This window comes from Sparus aurata, chromosome 17, assembly GCF_900880675.1.
Source record: "Sparus aurata chromosome 17, fSpaAur1.1, whole genome shotgun sequence".
Lineage (NCBI taxonomy): Eukaryota > Metazoa > Chordata > Actinopteri > Spariformes > Sparidae > Sparus > Sparus aurata.
The window spans coordinates 35,555,966-35,579,567 of record NC_044203.1 but is presented as its reverse complement, the minus strand read 5'-3'; the positions used below and the strand labels follow the sequence as shown (position 1 = coordinate 35,579,567).

The 23,602-nt window shown below is 44.1% G+C and overlaps 1 protein-coding gene across 2 annotated transcripts in view; it reads right to left on the bottom strand.

Moving 5' to 3' along the window:
- Positions 1-1,230: 1,230 nt before the first annotated feature.
- sh3bp5b (SH3-domain binding protein 5b (BTK-associated)) overlaps positions 1,231-23,602 on the bottom strand; it is a 36,504-nt gene continuing 14,132 nt past the window's right edge. Inside the window, exons 4-9 of one of the 2 annotated variants that reach the window (XM_030395121.1) lie at positions 7,653-7,817; positions 7,335-7,513; positions 5,516-5,558; positions 4,694-4,913; positions 3,142-3,489; positions 1,231-1,916 (exon numbers count right to left, since the gene is read on the bottom strand). In XM_030395121.1, coding sequence (XP_030250981.1) covers positions 1,702-1,916; positions 3,142-3,489; positions 4,694-4,913; positions 5,516-5,558; positions 7,335-7,513; positions 7,653-7,817 — 1,170 coding nt within the window. In that variant the 3' untranslated portion in view covers positions 1,231-1,701. The remainder of the gene's footprint in view (positions 1,917-3,141; positions 3,490-4,693; positions 4,914-5,515; positions 5,559-7,334; positions 7,514-7,652; positions 7,818-23,602) is intronic. The other variant, XM_030395122.1, reaches the window with a different exon arrangement.

Sequence of the window (23,602 nt, the reverse complement as noted above, 5' to 3'; positions counted from 1 at the left end):
TATACAGCTCAGGAGTGCTGCTGTCTGATAAGTCAAGCGGAGAAACTGAAAGTAAATAATTTTGCCTTTAAAACAGTTTTGAGATAGTTAGCATGATTACAGAAGCCCCGAGGGGGAAGTCAAGACATTATTCATCATTTTTTGACATCCATTTCTCCTTTTCATGTGTGAAACTGGATTTTTAAAAAAATTCTGAAGAAAAAAACTTTTTCTTCGGAAAAAAAAATCTGTTTCATATATGAACAACAAAAAAAACATTCTTTCACTCATAAAAGCCATGTATGTAAAAAAAAAATCTAAATAAATAAAATTTTAAAATCTAGAAGGTTTCAAGTGTGATACTGAGGGGGAAAAAATGTCAGGAGAAAAAAACATTTTTAATCCGCAGATATGAAACATACGGAAGAGGATTAGGGCCACATGTGATTTTTTTTTTTTAGTTCTGACTTTAAAGTCAGAATTCTGACTTTAATCTCAGAATTCTGAGATTAAAGTCAGAATTCTGAGAAAAAAGTCAGAATTCTGAGATTAAAGTCAGAATTCTGAGAAAAAAGTCAGAATTCTGACTTTAAAGTCAGAACTAAAAAAAAAAAATTAACATGTGGCCCTAATCCTCTTCCGTAGAAACAAATCGATTTTTTTTTCCAGGATTCGTTTTTTTTTTCCTGATTGAAACTGAGTGGGAAAAAAAAAACTTTGGCAATAAAACTTTGGCAATACTGCTCCAACAGGGGCGCGTAAAACTATTGTTATGGTACCCATGATTTAACAACAACAATTATTTACAATGTAAAAAAAAAAAAAAATCCACTTGAAATAATTTTTGTCTTCGGTAAAAAAAATTTAAAAAGTCACGTGTTTTCACTGACAGAAAAAAAAAAAAAGAATTAAAAAAAAAATTTGAAAAAAATTTCCACCAGTTCTAAAGTCACAAACATTGAACAGAAACTGGTTTAAATCAGATTAAATAGAAAATGGATCACCCTAAAACATTTTTTATAAATCTTAACTTGCCTCTCGGGGCTTCCGTACGTAACTGTATTGGTGAGAATTATAACAGCATGTTGGCAAAAGCTTAAATCAACCAGAGTAACACTGTTCAGAAGCTGGTGTGGAAAATAAACAACTTTCTAACTTCAGCAGGTCCATCGTGGCGTCACTCGATCACTTTACTTGCATAACTTGAGGAAATACAAAACAGTCACAGATCAGATACAGGCGCGTGTCGCAGACGGTTCAGAGATTTAAGTTATTTATTGAACATTTCCACATGTGTGACTTAAACTTTTAAAGTAAGCTGAACATCTGCTCTGCACGGCTCACAGCATGCCAAGTGCCATTCAACAGTGACGAGCGCCGGCAGCTACTCGTGTCGCTTCTAGTGGAACAAAAACAAAAATAACGGGAAGAAATTCCTCCATCTTTTCTCTTCCATCACCCTTTAACATTCCCAACATACCAGTGCTCTTTGTTCCTCAGACAGGAGAGTCCTAAGGTGCGATGTCCTTCAGAAGGGGAATGGGAGTAACGACGCTGCCGAGATGAACGGGACGTTTACGACACACCGACGATGACATTCAGAGTCCATCTGTGACCGCGGAGGTTGGAAATGGAGTGCAGTTGTTGCAGGTAGCTTATAAACAGCTCAGAACAGTTTGTCAGAGAGTTTTGAGTCAGAATCCCTCCGTTTGCTCCTCGGACTCATTTGACCAGGACCACAGTCTGCCCGGCCTCGGCCTTCTGGGAACAGTTGTCCGTGTTTTTGGCGTTGTCGGCTCGCGGGCGGCGCAGGTTCAGGAAGCTGAAGCGAGCCTCCAGGCTGAAGCTCTTCTTGGTGCTGGAGGCGGAGCTGCTGCTGTTGTTGTTGGCGGCTGGAGCGTTGTCCAGATCTCCCTCTGCACCTTCTGCCCGGTCACCTGCACAGGAGGAAAACACAAAGGATGATTTGTTGGTTTTGATTCATTAGTGTGAGATTGTTAACTGAATCTGATACAAGCAGCCGCCTCAAAACCCTCAAAAGTAGTTTGTTTTTAGTTTTAGTCCAGATGTTAAATTGCTAAATGCTAAATTCAACATGAAACCACATCTGCAGTGAGACAGCAGGTGGACACAAACACACCAACAGCTCACACTTCTTCATTAAAGCCAACTGAGGTGTGATGAACTGCTGCAGATGTGTTTGGTCTCTGCAGGTGAGGCGCCCGGCTCGCTGTCACTTTGACTAATAGGCTCCCGCGGCGGAGCAGGTGTGAGCCGAGCAGGTAGCACGAGATCGTACGTCTTCCCCAGAATAGATTCTCAAACATCATCCATCTCACTTCCTGGTTCACTTTCCGTCTCGCCTGCAGCAGCGCGTGCTGCACGCAAACGCTCCAGTTTACAGTCGACACCCGATATTCATTTATTTACCTTTTTAGGTTTCTGTTCATTGTTGTCGCAGTGATGTTTGAAAAGGTGAAGAGACAAGAAACAGTTTGTCTGACAAGCGGTTAAAATGACAAATTCTGTCTTTATATTTGTACCAGTGTCACAATTTGAATTTTGGTTAGCTACATAACCGGGACATGGAGTCGTCGTCTAGTAGCAGCTGCTTCTCTGTTTTTTCTCTCACACATGGTGAAAGCAGAACCACACCAACAACACGACCTCAAATACAGAAACACACATCAGTCTGATCAGGCACAACTTTGTTGTTTAGTCTTTTAGTTTTTGTGTTGAACAGTCACTTAAAATTTGGCAACATGGTGGTTATATCGCTCTTTCTACCACGTAGCCTCTTTTTAAAAAGGACGTTGGGAATGAGACTCAAAAATCAGCTTTTCTTACAAACGGGACCTTTAAAGAAGAATTTGAAAAGGTAAATGACAACTGTCGATCTGTTGGTCTTGCCAACATTGGCAGAGCTGTTAGCGCTAAAGAAAAATGTTTTGTGACCTTTAAAATTGAAAGTCAAATCAAATCTTGTATTTAGAGAATCCTGTCACAGCTACAGATTTGAGAAATGAGAGCAAATGATAAACATTTTTATTTATTATCATTTCTAGTTTTAGTATTTCTCTGTTGATCGATCAGCTGATCGCTTCAGCTCGAGCAAACGGCTCTTTGCACAGCAGTCTGTCCAGAAACACTTTATTATCTCACCTCTCTCCAGGTCACATTCAGGTGACGACGCTCCGCTGCACTCGCTGCGAGGCCCGAGCACCGGCGAGATGAGGCCGAAGTCCGACAGCGACACGGTGCTGGGAAGGTCCAGGCTGCAGGGCCGGGACAGAGGAGACGGGGAGGAGGAGGAGGAGGACGGGGTGGGTGACGGGGAGGCGGAGGAGGACGTGCAGGAGGAGGAGGAGCTGGCGAAGGGGCAGGGCGACAGCAGCTCCTGGGGGCTGCTGGGAGACGAGCCCAGGCTGCAGGTGGAGCGAGTCTCCGAGTCTTCCTCCGACATGATGCTGCTGCCGCCACAGGCCTCGTCGTCGAAACACACCGACGCCACTGCAGAAGATGTGGAGAGGAAAGAAAGTGTGTGTGAGCTAACAGAGACATTAAAACAACCGAGAGGACGTCACATCGCTCCCAGCGGAGGCGTTTCATTTTCCCCGACATGAATCGCAGCACACGAAGGCACCACGAGCGTCTGTTCTCACGTTCCTTCTTAACAATTGTAATCACAGCGTCTGCTTTTACATCAGACGCCGCCACTGCTCTGTTGGTTACCACGGTAACGCCGGCCTATTTATTTCAGAAGTCACGGCCAAAGTGATGCAGAGGAAACATTTTCATTGTATTCCACTGAACTGTTGTTTCTTCTCTTTCTGCAGTCGTAGTCTGTTCATCTGTCTGACATCATCTAGACCCCCAGATTTTATTTTAAGACCAGTCAAATAAAAAGTCTGAGACTCAAGGTCTCAAGACTGACTGAGTGCTGCACCTCTAATGCTAGCTATGTTAATATAACAAGTGGCTGTCTAACATTACGGGTTCTTACATCACTTTAAAATATAATGTGTGAGAATTCTGCATTTAAAATGTCTGTAGAAGTTTCTGCCGCTGAGTCTGAGACCTCGAGTGACAGAGTTTCAACGTGAGCTTTCCTGGTTTAGAAACTCATGAGTCTGTCTGTCTGTGTGTTTTACTTTCCTCCGGTCCCGTGTCATGTTTAAACTAATGTGAGGTTGATGTGTTTATCTGCCGTCCTCCTCTTGTTTGTCCTCCTCCGTCTGATTTCCTTCAATTATTTGACTCTTATCAGACTTTCCAAGAACCACAAACCAGTAATTCAGGGAAGAGCTCGCGGTCCGTCTGTGTTTTCTCAACGTACGCTGACGTAAACGCAGCTGCTGGAGAGTCCGTCTCCGCTTCACAAGAGCTTCCAGGTGGAAAACCAGCAGACCCTTTCAGAAGTTCATCTGTGCTTCAGGCTTTTGTTTGCCGCATGAGTTTTTCTCTCTAACATTTAAAACATCGTCTGTGTTATTCTTACAAAGAGGCAAATAAATCTAATTACAGCCCAGGCTGACATTTAGAGAGTCACCAGGTGTGAAGCTGAAGCAGCGAGATGTGAAGGTTCAACATTCACGACGCAGACGATCGTGCTGATCAGAGAAAAGGCCAGTTGCCTTTTCTCTGATCAGCACGATCGTCTGAGTCGTCCCTGAGCAGAGTTTATTCTCTCTCAGACGGGTCGTTCAGTACTCACTGGATATTCCGTCGGACTCCATCTTAAAGTTGGAGATGTCGTCCCCGGAGACGCTGTCGCCCTCGGCGCCCACGCCGCGGCCCCGGGGGCCCATGACGGAGCTTCGCCGTCGCTCGTGGATCTCGTCTGAGATCATCTCCAGGTTCCTGAGGGCCGTCTTGTATTCGCCTTTGGCCTGAGACAGTTTGGCCTGCCGCTCGTCCACGTTCTTCTTCAGGTTCTGGAGGGGAGACGATCAGAGAGAGAGAGAGAGAGAGAGGAGGGTGATGATGAAGAACATGAAGACTGAGAGACGATATTTATATTTAAGGAAAAGTTCAAGCAGATAATTGACTGAAAACATGATTGAGTTCACTGATGATTAGAGGACGACCACACTTGCATACTAATACACTACTGTGTGACATGGATGCTGTGTATTAAGCTCAGTTGTGGACAAATGGATGATTGTTTAAAACATGTTGAAGCACTGGATCAATAGAAGAGAAACAGATTATGCTGGCTAAATAAAGTTCTGACGCTGGGTCTGTTTTTTTTCTTAAATCGATATAAAAGTCGGAGCTTTGTGTTGCACAACACTCCCACTGATGTTTACAGTCAGGATGCTCTTTGCTCCCAACAGTGCTAACAGCTGCATTACGAGACAAAACAAATCCAGTGTGATCGCAGCCTTTAGCACTCAGACTCAGCACAGTATCAACACTGCGAGTCCACAGATTGTGAATGTTTGCGGTGAAGGTTTAATCGAGATGGATGCAGACACAGAAACCTTCGGAGCGGATCTGTGGGGAGCTAAATTACAGCCGAGCGTCCGTCACGTACCTCCAGCTGCAGATAGTACTTCGCCTTCATCTCAAAGTAGGGCCTGCGGAGGAGGAAGAGGAGGGTCAGGAGAGAGGGAGGGAGGGAGAGAGAGAGAGAGAGGGAAAGATTAGATCATAGGGGAGAAAACACAGAGTAACCCAGAAAAAGAGCAGCACCCACATCGTCACCATGGCAACCCGGAGGAGGAGAGGGAGATAAAGGGGTCGTGATGTCGGACGAGCGAGCGATGCAGAGCGGATTAACAGTCTGCCGAGGCGCCGCGCCGCGAGACTGCAGCTGATAACGCGGGCAGAACTGGATCCAGAACCAACGACCGTGAACAGAACCGAGTGCTGATAATCGCAGGAGACTGTTGAGTTAGAAGAAAGAAATTCTAGTTCTATATTTCACTTTTTCTTCATAAAAACTCGGCACCAAAACCGGCGATCAAGAGTGGAATGAAAAGTTCGCCATCGTGGTTCAGATCACAGCGCCTCTGTGTTCTTACAGTACGATCGGAGACACGAGTTCAAATCCTCAGCTACAATATTAACGAACGTCCACAAAATACATCCGGGGGTTCAGCTTCCTCAGCTTCCCTCGCGCTCGAGCTGCTGCAGCTGGACGTGCTGAAGGTCGTCAGGTTGAGTCTCGTAAATCCTGGCAAAACATTTTTTTTTATTTCTCACCAGTTTCTCGAGTCATAAAAACACTTTTTATCGCCAGAAAAACAGAAACAAATCCTTGCTGTCCCCTCAGGGCTTCTTTAGCAGCTCTTCTTCTATTCATCTTTTCCAGGAGAAATGTTTCTTTTCAAGGGTGAAAAACTGAGCAGAACTTTTCTTTAAAGCGGTTTCACACGTGATAAGAAGGCTAATTTTCTCCGCTTCTCAAGTCAGGGTGTTTCTGTAACAGATGAATGGGCTCGTTAGCAGCTAACAAACGGATCACCGGGTCAGAACGACGCTGCTGATGAGTCGTATTGGACCCACGTGTTAGTCTCGTGCAGAAATACTGAGAGGAAGTTAAACATATCGCTGGTGGGAAATCTGCGTTCTGGAGTTTTGATTCATAACATTTTTCATTTCAGATGTCACCTGAGACGTGACTCATTCTGAGGTTTCGCTTAACAACCACATCATTTCTCTTAAATGATGGTAAAACCGCCTCGTGACAGCAGCAGATGTAACCCGACTTCCTCTTTAACACCTGACTGCCTCAAATAAACACGCCGGGTCAGATGTGGTTGTGATGGAGTTTCACTGCTGGAGGGAGATGCCACTTTTACCAGAATAGAGAAGAGCAGCCTGCTTTTAAACAGATACAAGTTGAAAGGATAAAACTACATCATGGTTTGTTTCAACCCGCTTAGAAAAGCAGAAACGACATCGTCCGGTAGGAGAAACACTTTGACTTCATCAGAGGGAGGCTGAGATTTGTTGCTGGACAGAATTATTGTCCTGAATCTCGAGGGGTTTACGATCAATCCTCGGGTCTGTAAGCGAGACTCGATACTCTACAGATGAGACGGCGCTGAAGGGGATTTTACTTCTTCGTCTGCAGCTCAACATTTGGCTCGACACCACCCACCAGCAGTCAGTCGTGCTCTGACAGTCTGGTTCAGCAGCTCGGCGCCTCGCTGCGACCGCATGCTGCTCACAGAATAAATAGTCCAGGATAAAAACCGGGCTCCGGATCAGAACGCTGCTGTATGACTGCAGTATCACCACATTCAGTTCAGATTCAGATCTGTTCTCTGCTTTCTCTCCCTCTCGGTCTCATCATGAAGACGCAGCGAGACCTGACGAGCTCGTTAGAAGCCGACCGAGTTTCTTACTTGGACTTGTTGATGGTGCGTTTGAGTTTCTTCTCCAGCTGCTTCATGCGGCCGATCGCCGCCGTGTATTTGGCCGCCGTCTCCTTGTGCAGCAGTTCGCTTCTCGTCTTGGTGTGCTCCGCCTCCATCACCTGTAACGGCCAATCAGAGCTCACAGTTACTTCGGTCAGCCAGCGACCCTGAAGATATACAATTTAACAACAAGTTAAGAAATAAAATGCCACAAAATAATAACAATAAAAGACAGAATGAAAACAGATGATGAAAGAAAAAGTACAACTAAATGTTCAGCTGCTCCCCCTCTCCCCCCTTCCTCACCCGCTGGGTGGCGTGATTCAGCATCTCCTGCCAGGCCGAGTCAAACTGCCGGTTGTCCTCCTCCAGGAGCCGCTGCTCGGCCAGGGAGATGGTCTCCTTGGCTGCTCGGAGGACCTCGGTGGCTCTCTGGAAGTCCTGAGTGGCCTTCTGGGCCTCCAGCTGAGCCTGGAAGAACACAGGGAGACCGTCTGTTAGCAGAACCGCTGATGGATAATCTGTCATCAGTCGATTCGTTGACTATCATCTTCCCCGACCCCTTCGGTATAACACATCACTGATCAGCTGTGGAGGAGTTATTTGCAGTTGCAGTTAAGCCTCTTCTCATTTCACCGAACTCAACAACATCTCTACTGATCCGCTCAATAAAACATCCACAGAAAGCTTCCTGGAAAATATAACTTATTCTTTTTATGTTGAAACTGTTTTTCTCCAGTGGAACTTTTCAGCCAGCTTAAACTCTAGAATCTATTTTATCAGATTTATTCTCAAGTAAGAGCTTAAAACATCCTTTATCACTTACCAAGCTAAAATATTCATCCGTGCACAACATCAACTCATCCTTCAGTCGTCCATCCTTCTCTAAAAAGAGTTGGTTTAAGCTGACCGACTTGTGTGGATGCGTGTTTGGCGGTAGATGGCTGAACAGAGGTTTGACACGGTATGTGTGTAAAATCTTATTACTGCATGCAACAGGTTGCTGCTGGAAAAACAAAAACAGCCTGAGAAGAACCTGAACGTCTTGAATCTGCTGCGGAGGACAGCGGGTCAGCTGAGGAAACACCGTCCATACTCACTTAAAAACATGAGTGACCGTGATTTAACCTCTGTGGTGTTTACAGTTTCTTCTCAGCGTGGAAAATGCAAAGATTTTCTCTGGTATGCATCTCAGACACATTTTCCAGATAAACTCCAGAACAGGAAATATCACGTTTGAGGTTCGGAGGCGTCACTGCTTCTCGCTCTGTATGAAGTTAAATTCTTCAACCATCTGCAGACGTGTTTTAGTATTTATTCTGTCATGTGAAGGTGAGTTGTGCAGGGGATCATTTCATGCTGCGACCAGCAATTATTTTCAAGTTTTCCTGTGTTGTTGTTTGATCCCATGTTCGATAAAATGTCTGCAAACAGTGACAAATGTTTCCGTAGCTCATATCGACGTATTTAAATCACTTGATCACCGGTTCAAAACCGAAAAGATTCAATTTATCATCACAGAAGACGAAGAAAGATGTTAATGTATTCTAAAGCATTTGTCGGGAAGGCTGGAAATGAACCTGCAATAGAGGATGTGAGTTTAAAAAGATGACGACAGCGAGAGTAAAAGGTGTGAAAGAGTGGAGCTGCAGAGCACTGCGAGCCAGTGAGAAGCACAGAGAGACTGTAACGACTCAGTGATGCAGCCGTCTGCAGCTCTTCGCTCCAGCTGTGAGAGCGACGCGGCGGCACAATGAAGGATCCTGTTGTCTGTGATTCTGTGTGAGGAGATACAGAGACGCAGGCTGTGTCCCAATTCAGGGACGCCGACGTCAGAACGGGTCGACGCGACCGAGTTACGAGCACTTTTCAAGGACGCTCTGTCGTTTCGTCCTGTGCTACGGTCAGGACATTACCGCCGCGCTCATTTTAATGTTATTTTCTGACCTATATTATGATCGTAAATTAAATTACAGATTATTTTCCACTAAGGATGCATCAGAGCACTTAGAGTCTCCTCAAAAGTGGCATTATAAATACAGATTTTAGCCACAGTTACGGTCGACTCACACGCTGCTTGTAGATCAGATTGTGAAATGTTTGAACGTTAATTGGTTTAGAAATAAACAGTGAACAGAATATCTTTGTGTCGTGGACAAAACAAGATATTTAAAAGTCGTCATGCTGGGATTCTGGAAGCACTGATCGACATTTTTTGTAATTGTCTGGCATTTTAAAGACCAAACAACAAATCGATTAACTGAGAAAATCACCAGTGAACATAATCTTTAGCGGAAGCCCTAATTAACAGTTTAGTGCTAGCTTTGTGTTAGCGCTAGCTTTGTGTTAGCGCTAGCTTCACAGACTCCAGGTTCAGAGCTTTTATCACTGAAAAACACTGATGTGATGAAATGATGTGAACACTTTCCTGTAGCTGTTCGTTATCAACTTGATAACCACCAAAAATAACGATGCTAAAACTAATTTGTTTATGTCGACAATAATCCCGCAAAATCAGATATCATTTTTCGGAAAGAGCAACAGAGATGGCTTCACCACTCTCACAATTTAATCTGATGGTGGGTCCAACGTCAGTTAGCAGCTGTTGCCTCTTCAGCCATTATTTCACCTTTGTAAAGACATAGTTAATAATGTGATGGCAGCCTAATTAAAGTGGAGGCTCTTGTGGTTTGAAAAGTCTCTGGAAGTTAACTGGATTTAATCTCAAATAATTGCATCCGGTACATTTTCTGCAACTTCTCCGTCACTGAAACTGTAAAAAAGTGAACTGATTAGTGTTGGTTTGCATGAGGCTGAAGGCAGGATGTGCTGCGACCAAAACCAAAGAGTGTGTGTGTGTGTGTGTGTGTGTGTGTGTGTGTGTGTGTGTGTGTGTTTTGGATGGTGTCAGCAGCATTAAGCTAATCCTCCTCTCTTCTGATGTGTAAGCTGGAGCTGGCAGCACCAACTTTAACCCAGAACAAGGCGTTTTCCCGTGACAGAACGAGCGAGAGAGGAAGTGCGAGCGAGCGAGCAGCGTATGCAAATATAATGTACAGTACGGATGTGATGAATCATCACTGATGTGTTGCAGTAAACTCATCTTCCTCTCTCTCTGTGTGTGTGTGTGTGTGAAAGGTTGACTCGCGCTCCTGAAGTCCTCTGAAGTTTTGCAGCAAACACATCGACTCAGAGGAAGAGCTCAGCGAGAAGTGGGAGGAAAATAAACCAAAGCAGGCCAAAAGGAATCTGCACGCCGGCTCAGCGACAGCAGCTGAAGACGCTTTACTGAATATTAAATCAGACGCTGGCTGACCCAGTTTATACCCACAAACTTACTGTACAACTTTACTTTCCTGTAGTTCCTCAGCAGGGACACGTGTACAGCTGTTTTCCATAATTTTGACGATTTTCATGATTAAATCAATTAATAATTCAGTCTGTAATATGTGAAAGAAGTGTGAAAAACACTCATTACAATCTCAACTGGAAACTGGAAATGTTTGTTTGAAAAATAACTGAAACGATTAAAAGATTATCACAATAGTTTGCACCTTATATTCTGTCATCTAACTAATCAACATACATGTTTGTTTGTAAAATGACGGATTATTATTTCCACGTTTACAACATGACCGATCCATGTCGGTTTGTCATTAAGAATCTTTTAACCAGAACTGATTCCAGTTTCATACTTTTACTGTTCTATTTACACAATCCTGCGCTGAATGTACTTAAACAATTTGCCGTTTATGAGCAGTTTCAGTCCACAGGTCCAGCATCAGTCATCCATTCTCCAGCCTGCAGACGCTCTGACATCACCACATGCTCGCTCTAATTTCATTATCGATGCTCATCAACATGCCAGCACAGCAAGAAGCGAACAGCCTCTGCCTTGTCTCCGTCATGAGTTCGGCTTTGTGTTCCACGCCGTCTGAATGCACATGCTGCCTGAACGCTACAAAGAGCCGTGTGTCACCTACAGTAGGTCTGACATGAAGGTCCTTCTACAGCCGACATGTGTCCACCGACGACTCCTCGACCTTCGAAAGCGTTGCTGAGCAACAAAACTCGACTCATCACGTGTTTGTGTTCTCAAACAACGTGCTGACCGCTGGGTACGAGTGGTGACGTGTAGCTTAACGTTTTTTAAAAAGAAACTGCCAGAACTGATTAGGCACGCTGAGGCTAGCATGTCCAATTAGCATTTAGCTCAAAGTAGAGCTAAGACTCATGGGTACTGCTCTGTACACACATGCCTGTCTTTAATATGTGCTCAGGTTCTGCACAGCTTGAATTTAGTTTGTCTGTAGGATTGGGAACAATGGAGGGAGCTTGTTGTGGACTTGTGTCCAACAATAAACAACGAGGATCAAGATAGCATTGTATCATGCTAACTGTTAGCATGCTAAGATACCACAGCAACATTGTGTGATGCTATAAAACTGCATTTTTTTGCATGTTAACCAATTTTCCTGTGTATATTTGATGTTGGTAGGTGTCGACATGAGCTGAGGCCGTTTAGTTCTTCTTACGTACTTTTGGACAAAGATCTGGTACCACATCAATCATATTGACCAGAACCAATCCCTACTGGCTGCTGCTATACTTCAACCTAGCTTCCAGTAGAAGTATCTCACCATATTTCATGAATAATAAGATACAATAGCAAGTTTTTCTACAGCAAGTTTTGCTAAATAACATTTTGACATTTTCTGGAAGCCTCCCTCGCTTCTTGCCACTGATGTGAACTTCGGCGTAAGAGCTGCCGTCATGTTTACAGAGGAAGTGATGAGGAACTAGTCTGACATGTCCTAAATATATCTGCCACACAGAGGCTACTCTTTTGATTTAGGTAAAACTGTGACCTTTTATTTTGTCTGATCCAGAAGTAAAGAAGTGTTGGATTTCGATTCGTCATCCCACTGATGAAAAACAGCCTCACAGGGACACTCATGCTGCAGTTTTTAGTCTTGTTTTCCTCCTCTTCCTCCTCTTCCTCCTCCTCTCGTGTCACGTTGTCCAGGAGATTTTCATCCCACACGTGCTCACTCCCGCCTCTCACCCATCCCTCCCCTCCTCCCTCCTCCTCCCTCCTCCTCCCTCCTCCTCCCTCCTCCTCCCTCCTGTCAGCACCGACATTAAAACACTCCACTCAGGGAGAAATACAAACATATCAGTGAGCTTTTCTTTGGCCCGTCAGTTTGAATTCCGTTGTTTACAGAATAATTTAGCTTTCAGTCCAAGCTGAACGTGTGTTTATGTTCCTCGTGGTTGAGCAGAAAATAAAAGCACATGTGAAGGGAAGCGTGTCAGTGAAGCAGACAAACAGCTGAATAACAGCGTGCAGATAAAGCTGCAGCCTCTCTGTCCTCGTTTCAGCGACAGTAAAAACAGTGACACATCAAGAGAGAGACAGAGAGGCTGGACAGAGTGAGAAGAGATGAAAGATGTTAAAGTCGCCCTCATTCATATGTATGATTGTGGAGTTTGGATGTGTGATTTCAAAGCTGCTTTAACGGCCTTCAGTCTCCTGCTTTCAGTCCAGATGTTGAACCAGATGCAGAGATTTGATCCCGATCAGACACAAGAGCATCAGGTGCATTCCATTTCTTTATGGAGCCGATTTTAGCTGCGTACGTACTTTTAATACATTAAAGCCAACAAAGACAAGACAGTCGGCGAATAACAACCGTTTCCACCGAGATATTTTTAGTCCCGGCAGCCAGAAAAGGACATGAGACATCTGAGTAAACATAAAACGACTTCTGTATCAAAAAGAAACTGAGTCAATGATTTCAGACAGCTGAAGCTTCAAAAAGACCTTCGGATAGACTTTAAAACAACTTCACACGGAACAAAGAGTTTAGATTTCGTGTCAATCTCTTCCATTGGAAGATCATTTTAAAAAGGCATCTCTTTAGTCCCCCGAGGAATCTGCAGAGACAAAGTTTAAATTCCGCGAAGAGCAATTCTTGATTCCGCGGCAGCAATGTTATGCCTCGCGATTCTTGTTGTTATGGTCGTCTGTCTTTTCAAAGCAATGTCCGCGGGAGTTTCAATCTTTCGCTTCAGATGATTAGCGGAAGACAAGTGGTCTCTTATTGTTGAATTTCTTCTTTGATCCACGACTTTGTTGCATGGTGTGCAAAATAGCTTGCCCCCACCCTCGTGTAGTTCTTTATACTGTTTAGCTCTTTCAGCCGCTGTAATATTTGCGAGCTTGAAGTTACTTGCTGTCGGGGAGTTGGGTCGGATAAATCGCATTTCATTGAGATCGCTACCTGGTGGTCGCCGGTCGCTAACCGCGGCCGGGATGAAAACTACATGCAAAATGTGATATTCCGTGGAAGGTCTTTGACTCCGCGGAAGGTCGAGAAATCTGCGGTAATTTCCGCGATCGCAGAATCATGGATTCCTGGGGGGACCATCTCTTATGGTCAATAAGGAAAAGAGAAATGATAACAGCCAGCAGAAACTGTTTCAGTGCCCGTACAGGAAGATGGCTTTTGTTTAAAGTCAGACTCAATAAAATCTGTATTGTGTTTTCTAAGAAACGTCCAGAGAGTCGAGCATCAGCAGCAGGAGGTGACAAACAGACTGTTTTGGCAGGTTTTTATTTCATAAATGTAGAGTTTAACGAGAGGTTGACGAGGCATTTAAGCTCATCTTAGTTCAAGGAAAGAGAGAAACTTGATTTCAGAGGGTGTACAGTTGTATTCTTCAGTTTTGTAAGAAAATACGTGATTCCTGTCTGATTTATCGTCATCCCGTTCAGATAATACTGATCAACAGCTCAACACGAAGCACTTTAGTTGCGATGGCCTGAACTATACAAAGCAGACGAAAGTATAAAAAACAGGGCAGCTTATTTAAAGCTCGCCGTGTGGCTTCACAGTTCAGTGCCAGCAGCAGGCGAGCTGTCAGAGACGCAGCAGGTCAGTTCTGCTTTTAACTGCGTGTTCCCGTGCACTGCATCCATCTTTGAGCCGGCGTGACAGGAAAAATTATCTTCAAGTTCCCTATTTTCTAACTCTTTCGTCGCTCACTGCTTTACAATTCTTCCTCTCCATCTCTTCAGTCTCTGTTTCTCCAAGTCTTTCTTTTTCGACTGCCCTCTCATCTCTCAGCCTGTCTCTTCAACTTTGTCTTTCTCCGGCTCGGTTTCTATCTTTATCTACCCGTCTCCTTCCATCCATCTCCATCCCTCCCTCCATCACGTTCTCTCTGCGCCGTGCTGCTGCTTCATCCATCTCCCCCTTTCCTTTCTTTCTTCTCTCCTCTCTCTCTGTCACCTTCTATATTCCACTTAATCTCTCTTGCTTGCTAGTTTTCTGCCTTTCTGTCGGCCTCTTTTACATCTCTTTCCGTCCGTTTGTTGGCTAATCTTCCCCCTCTCTCCACCTCCGTTCTCAGCGTCGTCTTGACTCACCTCCCTCGCTCCATCTTTCTTCCACTCATTTGCTCGGCGACTTATATTTTAATCACTCCGCATGCGGCCCATGAAATTTTCAGAGAGACGATCCTCCGGAGGGAAGCCGCCGTGTAAGTAATGCAAAACTTCAGAAAGCGAGCTGCTCTGTGTGAAAAGGCAATTTGGCTCTATAGGCGCTTCAATTATTCAAGAACACTTAAAACAGAGAAAACACGCTTTGTTAACGTGTTAACTGAAAGAAGAATGGGAACAGATCGATGACGGCAAGGGGAAAAGGGATATATTATGTGTGACTTGAGCTTTAATGGCCTTCCAAAACCTGTTATCGGTCAGAGCCCGGCAGAGAGAGGAAGACATTAAAGGAATAAAGATGGGAGGACAGACAGCGAGGACAGTTAGACGTCTCATCATCAGTCAGAGCTGTCGACGAAGACGCTCCGGCGAAACGAGCCTTTAGATCATGAAAGACTTTCCGCTGACCTTCACATTGTCATCATGACGATAAAAACAAGACGCGCTCAGACTTCACAGTCAAATGAACTGAGCTGCCATGTACAACGTATCTTCTTCATCCGTCTGGGGAGGAATGGCTCGAAAACCCGTCCAAAGATTCATGAGAGACACACTGATCTCGGAGGACCATTTGTACAACAAGTCCAGTGATTCAGACAAACCATAAATCTGATTCTCTGCCACGATGAACACAGGAGAACGAGGAGGAGGAGGAGGAGGGGGTTTGGAGGAGACCGCATCTGTGTTCAAAGGGACCTGAATTGGCCATTTCTCTAGGAAATCCAATCTGAGGTTCTTTTATTAAGTATGCCAATTATTTTCCACCAAAGAGGAAGCATGATCTGAGACAATGGCAGCGATTGAAGGCCATAAACCTTTCTCTCCCAGCATGCCCGACTAACCCCGGCCTTCAGCGGACCCACATTCGGCGTCGGCGTGTATTCCAGGAAAGAGTCGAGCAAACTGCGACTGGCCTAGATATGCGAGGGAGCTTCAGGGTTGAACGAGCCACAGATGACTTCGACAGCAGGGAGGAATTCTCGGCCTCTGATGTCCGCGTCACGGTCCTTAATAGGGAAATTAACCCAGATACGTCCGGGCGTAGAAGTAGGACTGCTGCGGTTGTCAGTTCAAAGGGAAAGTTGAAGCGAAGACTCAATAAAAAGGGTTTTGTTTGGCTGGTTCACACGTTTGAATATGAATCAGATTATTGGAATCATGGGAAACAAGAGCTTTGTAACATACAGCACAATTTATATTTGCAGTTCTTACGGAGACTGTAAGGGGAGTATAACCACTCGGAAACTCTAAATTCTAGGGATTAAATTTTAGGAATGGCATTTCCCAGTAAAACACACAGACAAGAACTGGTTGGAGTTGTAAAGCCATCTGGTTGCATGAAGATTAAGACCAATCAGTGTCCTGTGAGGAACTACTGGCAGCTGGTTTAGGTGTGACGACCAGCGAGAGAGGCTGAACACAACAATGGCGGCCAATCAAGAGGTTAGAGTAGCTGGTAAAGCGTCAGTTAAATCTGGACTGGAGAGTATTTCTTGTTCGGAAGAAGAGCTATGGACGGCAAAGGGATAGATGGTTTCTGTCTTCTCTCAGCTGGATTTGGTAAGAGTCAGATTTACCGACTGGCTCTACTGGTGGTGTTTGGTAATAGTTAACCTGTGATAGACGGTGGTGAACAGACGGTTCGTCCAAAGTATGTTTTCAAAGTGGCTGCCCTAAATATCTGGAGCTGGTGAATCTTTCTTCAAATACGTTAACTTTGCTGCAAGGAAGACTCGAGCACTGCTGGATTTCTTTATGCCAATGAGATGCTGATATTGTGTTTACAGGACCAAACACACATTTTTAAAGTGGTTCGAAAGCATTTGAATATTAAGAACTGTCACCCAGATGTTTATAGAACTGAACTTGTGAGAGGGAACAGAAAGCCCGATCATATTTTGAGTTTGGATGTGTGAACAGGAAGGGAGGGCGAGTCGGACCACGTCGGAAAGGCACAACTGGCCGCACTTCAAGGCAGAATGAAAGCCGGCCTCATAAATTATAAAAGTATAAACGCATGAATGGTTTAAGTAAGGGGATAGCTTCTCAGAGTCTTTCCTGGAAGACAGCCAAAGTGTTGCACTTAATCAAAAGTGACAAAGAGTGGTGTTAAGAATGAAAAAGGAAGCTGAACTTTGGCGGAAAGTAGCAGAAACTGTTTAACACCGACCCGACAAGCAGTTCTGACAAACCACAGTTAGCAGCTTAAAACTCTGATTGTATTCTGTTTGTATTAAGTTTAGGGAAAACCGCTGAAGTGAAAAACCAGCATTTGCTGAATGGAAGCCAGTGAGGGATCATGTGATGTCACAGCTCCATCGACAGGTAAAGGTTGGATGTCTGCGAGGAAACGGGGTTTATTCTTTATTAATTAGGCTTCTCTCATATTAAATCCGTCAAACTTTGAGCCACGTAATGGTGAAAAACTTGAGTCTTACAAGCCAGAAAGAAAGGAAAAAATGACACAGGCTCACACGATCACGTACCATCGATTGTTCTCACTGAGTCATCGTCAAAAGTAAAGAAAGGAAACCTGCAGCCAGCCACAAAACGCTGTCAGAGCTGCAACAACGACACGCCTCCCAGAGGTATTATGCAACAAATGACCGGCCAGTGGCGAAACACACAATAAACACACACACACAGCGTCCCAGGTGGTCAACGCAACACCAGATGGCTTTGACCTTGCAGCAACTTCCTTTGCCTCGTTCACATAAATCTCCACATCCCTCCATCTTTCACTCCCATCCATCAGCGCTGTTCCCCGTGGCTAATGTCTGGTGTGACGTGCACTGCCTGCCAAAAACCCTTCACTCCAACAGGGGGAGGGGGGAGATAAAGAGACAGAAAGAGAGAGAAAGAGAGGGAGAGAGGGGAGGGATAGAAAACAAACTTGTGAAAGAAGAACAAAGAGGAGGAGAAGAGTAAGAGCCAGAGAGAGAAAGCCTGATTGACGGGGGAGAACATGAAAATGTCGTGTGATTTCTGGCTCGTTCCCCAATTTGATGTTTCCTAAATGATGTTATCCAACACTTATGTAACAGAAGCGGAATATTTTTCGGTTTGACAATGAACTTTACGGTCCAAAATGACACTGCTGCACTAAAGCAATAAACTCCACTGGGAATTCATGATTGTAAATTACCCCCGGGATCATTTTCTGGTAGGTTGACAATAAACTGATCTGTAATCAGTGGATTTGTTCACTTTTCGAGTTAATTTTCAAGTGTTAGTAGAAAACCACGCAGACCTTTGTAAATGAAACTGGATGATTCAGCTGTCAAACAAGAGAAGAATGGATTCCAGACAGAAGTCGATTGTACAAATGTGTCTTTTGTATAACTGTGGATTGATTGTACTGTTACAGGCCCAATGAGTTTGCTAACTGACATTTATAAAACTCGCAGGCCTTGGGAGCTTTTTCACTCTTCAGTAACTAAATTAAATGAACTGATGTTCAATCCTGAGAATTAAATGTCAGGGAGAGGAAATGGCTCCTGTGGCAGAATGTTCCCAGTTAGCATATTAGCCGTTAGCTCTCCAGCAGCAGTTGTTCAAGGACTTCTCGGACCCACCTTGATAAATTCAGCTGTGCCACTTTCTGATGTGACTTCTGTTGGCCCAGCACGTAATGCTGCCACACCCAAACCTCACCCCCATCTCCTCCCGGGCCACCAGACCTCACCCCTCCAATAAACCCATCTGTCATTTATGTGAGAGGACGGGTGACTGCACAGGTTCTGGCATCGACTGCTGACACAGAGCCAAAACAATCAAATTCATCAAGTGAAGCGTGTCCGTGCTGCTCTCGCTTTTCTGTCCATGTCTCACGTCTACCCCGTCCTTTTCCTTTCCTCTACCTCCTCGCAGCTTCCTCTTTCAACTGAATCAAATCTTCCTCTACAAATGTAGCGTATCATCATCCGAACAGCCGGGATTTGCTCGTCGTTCCCCCCCCCCTCCGCTTCTCTTCACTAATCCCCTGACATCTGTTCAAACTCAGGCCACCGTCACGGCCACTGAGGATTTCCTCGCATCCAACATCTGAGCATCGCGAGCAGGAGGTGGTCACGTGTAATGTCGACCCAAAAGAGCATTTATTCTATCACTCACAGTGTGACATTTCCCCAGGTTTACAAAATAAAATAAAATCATCAGCACTCAGTGGTGGCAGGAGGTCAGCGTTGGTGTTTGTTTGGTGTCCAGTCCTGCTGGTCTTATCTTTATTAAAGAGCTACACTTGTTAGTTTGTGTTTTCTTATCTCGACTAAAATATTCAAGGTCACATTTTATGTGCTGAATCTAGCTAGTTTATAGACTAGAATCTCTAGTTTATCTAGCTGAATGAATGGAAAGGAAACACTGCATTATCGATAAATCTGCTGATTATTTTCACTATTACTTGTTTGTCTATGAAAATGTCAGAACATTGTTAAAAATGCTGAATATCAGGCCAGATAAACGGTCTATCTTCAGTTGCCGACTGTCATTTCTCAGATGTTATAATGACCTGTGGATATCATATATATTTATGACGAAAAGCCTGAAGCAGCAGGTATGTTCGACGTTCAGGTAGACCACTGCACGTGTCTTCAGCAGACTCAGCCTGCATCTTATATCAGAGAACCGAGGCTCGTTTTGCATCACTGCCTCATCGCAAGAGATGTCTTTACCAAAAAATCATCCTCCTTTCTGCAGCTTTCCTCCACGCCTGCTTCATCCCTCATCCAAATCATGTGCATCCCAATCTCTAACTCAATCTGCCTTACTGTCTCTCAAACTCCCTCCCTTCCTCCCACCCTCCTCATCCTCCTCCTCTCTTTCTCAGCAGACATCAGCTAACCTGCAGACAGACACTGTGGTGCTGCTGGCTGAGCGGCTGCTGCTTTCAATCAGCTCCTGCAGTTGATGAGAAGGCACTGAGTCATCCACTCTCAGAGACCTTAATGCTCCACCCTAATACAAAACTAGGAGATTTAGAGTGGTCACTGCAGCTCAGCCCAATCATCTGACCCTCACACTGACAGAATAACCAGCAAGGACTAAATATAGTATAAAATAATGCCTCTTTCACAAACTGGGTTCAAAGGAAAGTCTTCAAATGTTTGTTGTTGTTTTTTTAACATTCCAGTGCATTAAAATGCAAATGAAAACACAGAAGAGGTGCAAACGCAAAAAAACGAACACACATAGCCTCATTTCCATCTGCAGCCTTGAGTCGTGAGAAGTGAAGTGGAACAAAAAGAAAAGTGAGCCCGATGCATTTTTCATTGCATTAAAAGAAAAAACCTCCTGCTGAGGATTTAAGTCGGGGTACGGCCGGCCTGCCTCGCTCCGTCCCACCGGAGTCAGCACTTAAAAACGTGCCTCTCTGAAGCGATGTGCACTCAGGCAATCACTCTGCTAACTTTTCTGCCTCGTCACCGTGACCCACTTCCCCCTCGACTGCAGCTCAGGTCATCGGTAAGTGCATCTCTTTATGTCTTTCTGGAAACACCTGACGTAGCTTCACCGGAGAGATTCAGGGACGCCGTTACAGACAGGTCGCAAGTTTGATTGGTGAAATTCTTTAGAGTTGTAGCCCAAAAGTGTCCTTGAGCAGAAGAATCCTGCTAGCAAACTCTCTGAGGGTTTTAAGGGTGTGTATTCACGATCAAAATAAAGGCAAAGTTTGGAAATAACGTTGGTCTGAGCAAAGACAGCAGAACCACGGAGGTAGGAAGTACGGAAGGCGATTTCAAAGATGGGCGTGGTGTGTAGTAGTGGTGAGTCAGAACAACAAACATGTGGACAGGCTCGTTAATCTGTTGTTCGTCACGACAAAGAGAAAGATTTAAGAGGCTTGAAACAGCAGATTTCAGGCTTCTCTGCTTGTAAAATTAGTTCGTTAAATGGATTATCAAAACTGTTGCCGATTCATCTTCTGCTACTCATTTATTATTCAACAAATTGTTTTTTCTTGACCTTGTTTCTCAAAACTAATTGGTGGTTCTCTCTTTTTTTTGTTCTTTTAGTGAAAACTTTTAGGTCCACCTAATATTCATCAATGTCCCGTCATCTCCCTCTCTTGCTTCATCTATTTGCATATTTCACTTATGGGCTCCTGAATCATTCATAGGTCGTATTAATATTCAGTGGCCCAACACATCACATGGACATCAAATGTGAGGATGCTGTGATGACTTTCTGGAAGATTCAAGACAAAAGCCTCCTTTATTACTGACTGTTTGGCAAATCAAGAGGAGCTGAGAACAGTCCACCTCCTGTACAACCAGCTTTTTATAAGTATTTTCAGCAATTATTTGAGGCCCAAATAGAACTGAATGGGAAAGGCTTGTTGTACTTGTGAATAATGACTGAATCACGATGCCTGATATGCAAACTTTATTATCCAACACTTACAAGTCTGTGTTTTATCGTTTATCTGGAGTCAAGGTCAAAGCAAATCGTTTGTCTCCACCCGCACCTGCCATCGCTCCCTGGGCGCCGCCTGCTGCTTATCTGCAGCCGCAAATAATGTGTTTCTTATCAGACCGAGCGGGAGAGCGATGGAGGGACAGAGGAGGGAACAAAACAGTGAGTCAAGCTAAATATTGTGTTCACAGCCGGATGATGTTGATGACTGTGATGTAACAAAACCGAGCTAAGTTCAAGAAATGAAGAAGAGGATGAATGCAAAAGGGAAAGGAAGAATTGGAAATGAAATGTACAAAGTTAACACAGATGGGGAAAATGAGATAGAAAATAAAGGGACTGAGGAGGAGTTTTAAGATGGAGAGGTAAAGAATCGAAGATTGATGAAAGAAATGCAAATGAAACAGAAGGTAAGAGGGGAAGAAAACTGTCAAGTGCACCAAGAAAGTGAGTCAGTAACAAACGAAAATACAATTAAAACACCAATAACATCATCTAACCTCTGCAGAAATCGAGCTGTGAGCCAGTCTTGTTAACCGAGTCCAACAAAGAGACCCGGTGTGTCTTTAAACTGAGATATTTTTAGCCGGCAAATCATTAAAGCAAATGACTTCGAGGCGATTTGAGTGAGTTCTGCCTAATTGTGTCAGGAGCCATTTACAAGATTCTACAAAAACGTTCGACACCCTCAATGAGAAGAGAAAAAAACATTAACGGCCTCCGACAAGCAACTGTTTTACTCAACATCAGCTCTTTCTATTTCAGTTCCAGAAGCCTCCATCTGTTCAGAAACACAGAATGTGTATCACAGTAAACTGGAAGGATTCCTTCTGAATGTCTAGGATTGCACCGTCTTGTTAAAGATCCGACTGCATTCAGGGGGCCAGCGACTCATTCATAGAATATAAATGACAAGGCAAACAAGACAAGACAGACGGATACTAAACACTGCGGAGAATTTCAGGGCCAATTTGTTCACGTTGAGCAAGAGAGTTCAGAATCCATCAGCTCTGAACGATCCTCCAAATCACACCTCAAACAACAGCAGCCCACATTTATCACAGCAGGAAGTGCCTTCACACAAATACCTTCATGAATCGTACTGACCAACAGGAGGTTTTTATTTTGAATCGAAAACCGATTAAAATGAGCGCTCCATTTTGACACTTGTATTAAAATGCAGTATACAGTATTTACATCTTCATCAGCACACTTATTTTGTTTTACCATCACCCTAATAATGTCACGCTAAACTGCACTGATCCCTGCCGCAACATTTTATTTTACTTTTCCACCTTCCACTGCAAAGCAATAGTGCCGGTTCTGCTTTGATATTCCATCAATACAGGACATGGCAACAGGATGGTTGTTTGCTAAAAACAAGACGGTTTGCTCCAGTCTTCCAGTATCGTTAACCACAAACCTGCCTGCTTCCCTTTTGCAACTATAATACCAAAAACATTTAGAGGTTTTCAGGTTCTCATTTAATGAATGAGTCAGAGGTTTGATGAGCAAAAACAGCAGACAATGTTTCTGAAAATAAAGATTTGCTGCTTTACTGTTTTATATCATCAATTGTATTTATTTGGGATTTGGATAAAAGCAGGTGTGGCCAATAACCATAAGATTGATCAACTGATAAGCAATATCCCAGTTGTAGCCCTATATATTGAACTCTGGGTGAAATATTTTGGGCCCAACTCTAACCCAGAACGTTCCATCCCCTACTTTGTGTATGCAAGGCCTCAGCTTGGAATGCTTAAGTGGTAGTGAAGCATTGAATTACTGCAGAGATCTGAGATCTCCACTGCAGTCTGTCGCCATCACAGAGAGGGAAAGACAAAAGGAAAAAGTGAGTATGAAGGACGACAGAGAGAGACGAGTGATGGAAAGATTGGAGAGCAGAACAAGGCCGGCTTACCAAAACTGACGTTAATCCTTCTGTGTTGATAAAAAAAGCAAAACAAACGCTAAATCTGCTCTTGGAGGCATTTGGAGAGCAAACATAGAGAAGTACACCAGATGGAAAATGTTTATGTAGGTTATGAAAGCTGGCTGTGATTTCAAAGTCAGTGGTTTCAAACAGCAAACCTGCTGAGAACACCTCACACAAAAACCAGCAAAGTGCCCTTGAACAAGATGCTTCGACATAAAATATGTCAGGGTAGAGACATTAACAGATTGTGTCAATTGATGGGGTGAGAAAGCGTATAAAAGGACATCACTACTGCTGTGGTTATCCACACAGAATATCCGACACTTTCTTTGTCAGGCAAGTCTCAATGAATCATCATCTGAGTCAGCAGACGTCAGACTATCAACAGATAATTGGCTC